General features: G+C 34.2%; 1 protein-coding gene across 1 annotated transcript in view; it reads left to right on the top strand.

Annotated features, from left to right (window-relative positions):
- Positions 1-1,077, top strand: part of LOC107576563 (progestin and adipoQ receptor family member 4-like) — a gene marked incomplete at its 5' end in the record, with an annotated part of 7,856 nt that overhangs the window by 2,506 nt on the left and 4,273 nt on the right. Inside the window, one exon of the mRNA XM_016262723.1 lies at positions 415-630. Coding sequence (XP_016118209.1) covers positions 415-630 — 216 coding nt within the window. The remainder of the gene's footprint in view (positions 1-414; positions 631-1,077) is intronic.

The raw sequence follows: 1,077 nt of genomic DNA, 5'->3' as shown, positions 1-1,077 counted from the left end.
TGGCAACCACAGCTGCCGTTTTTTTACCGTAAATTTTATGGAATTCTTTTTACAGTGTAGTCTTCTTGACCGTGGAATATCTAGCAGGAATAACATTTCACAAACTGACTAATTGCAAAGGTGGCATTCTATCACAGTACCACGTGTATGTTTGTAAATGCAGACTGCATGGATGGTTCTTGATTTTAAAAAGCACAGGATATTACTGGAATATTATCAAGAAATTTGTACTATTCCATAATCTGTATGTCTCCAATTTACAGGGGACATTTGGTTGAAAACGCAAATATTAAGAATGTTAGGGAACACATTTGGCTTGCTCACTGCATCGACTCTATCACAGTAATTAATTTCACTCATATCAAACCAGTCTTGTATTGTAACACATTCTTTTCTTGGTGTTTTGTCCATCAGGTATCCCCTTCATCTGTTTTTTGCTGTTTTTGCCTTTGAGTATCCCATGGGCTGAAGTTGAGTGGTGGATAGGAGTGGTGCATTATTTGGCTTGTCTCTCTCCCACCGTTTGTTCAGTCTTCTACCATCTCTTCATGAACCATGAGGGTGGAGCACCTATTTATGACACACTGCTGTGCTTCGACATGTTTGGTGTCTGTCTCGTCAACACTCTTGGTAAGCTCCAAAATGTAGGACTATACAGAGATTCCTGTTATATACACAGCATTGATGAGCCAATTTAAATTCTGATTCCTTAATTAAATATGAATCAACTAAAATTGTGTTAAAGTCTAGCTTATAGGTCTATATATGTTCTTCTATATTGTGATGTGTATATACAAGTGCAATGAATTATCAAAAAAGTCTTGCACACATCACCAGAGAGAAGTCTGTTGTTTTCATCGGGACACTGATGGTCATCATGTAAATTAATAATAATAATAAAAAAACATTTTTTTTAAATTTTTAAAGTCAACATTTGTTCCCAATAGAGTACTCAGAATACAAATACTCACATTTATAACATGCATTTAGAAAATAGTTTTTTTTTTTTCATGTCAACTTTAACACATTATTTATGTCAAATGTAAGTACCTCTATAACCTTGATTTAAAAAAAAAA

This window comes from Sinocyclocheilus grahami, unplaced genomic scaffold (assembly GCF_001515645.1).
Source record: "Sinocyclocheilus grahami isolate Dianchi unplaced genomic scaffold, SAMN03320097.WGS_v1.1 scaffold3928.1, whole genome shotgun sequence".
Taxonomy (NCBI): Eukaryota; Metazoa; Chordata; class Actinopteri; order Cypriniformes; family Cyprinidae; genus Sinocyclocheilus; species Sinocyclocheilus grahami.
The sequence above is the reverse complement of the archived record's forward strand: the minus strand, read 5'-3'. Positions and strand labels throughout refer to the sequence as shown.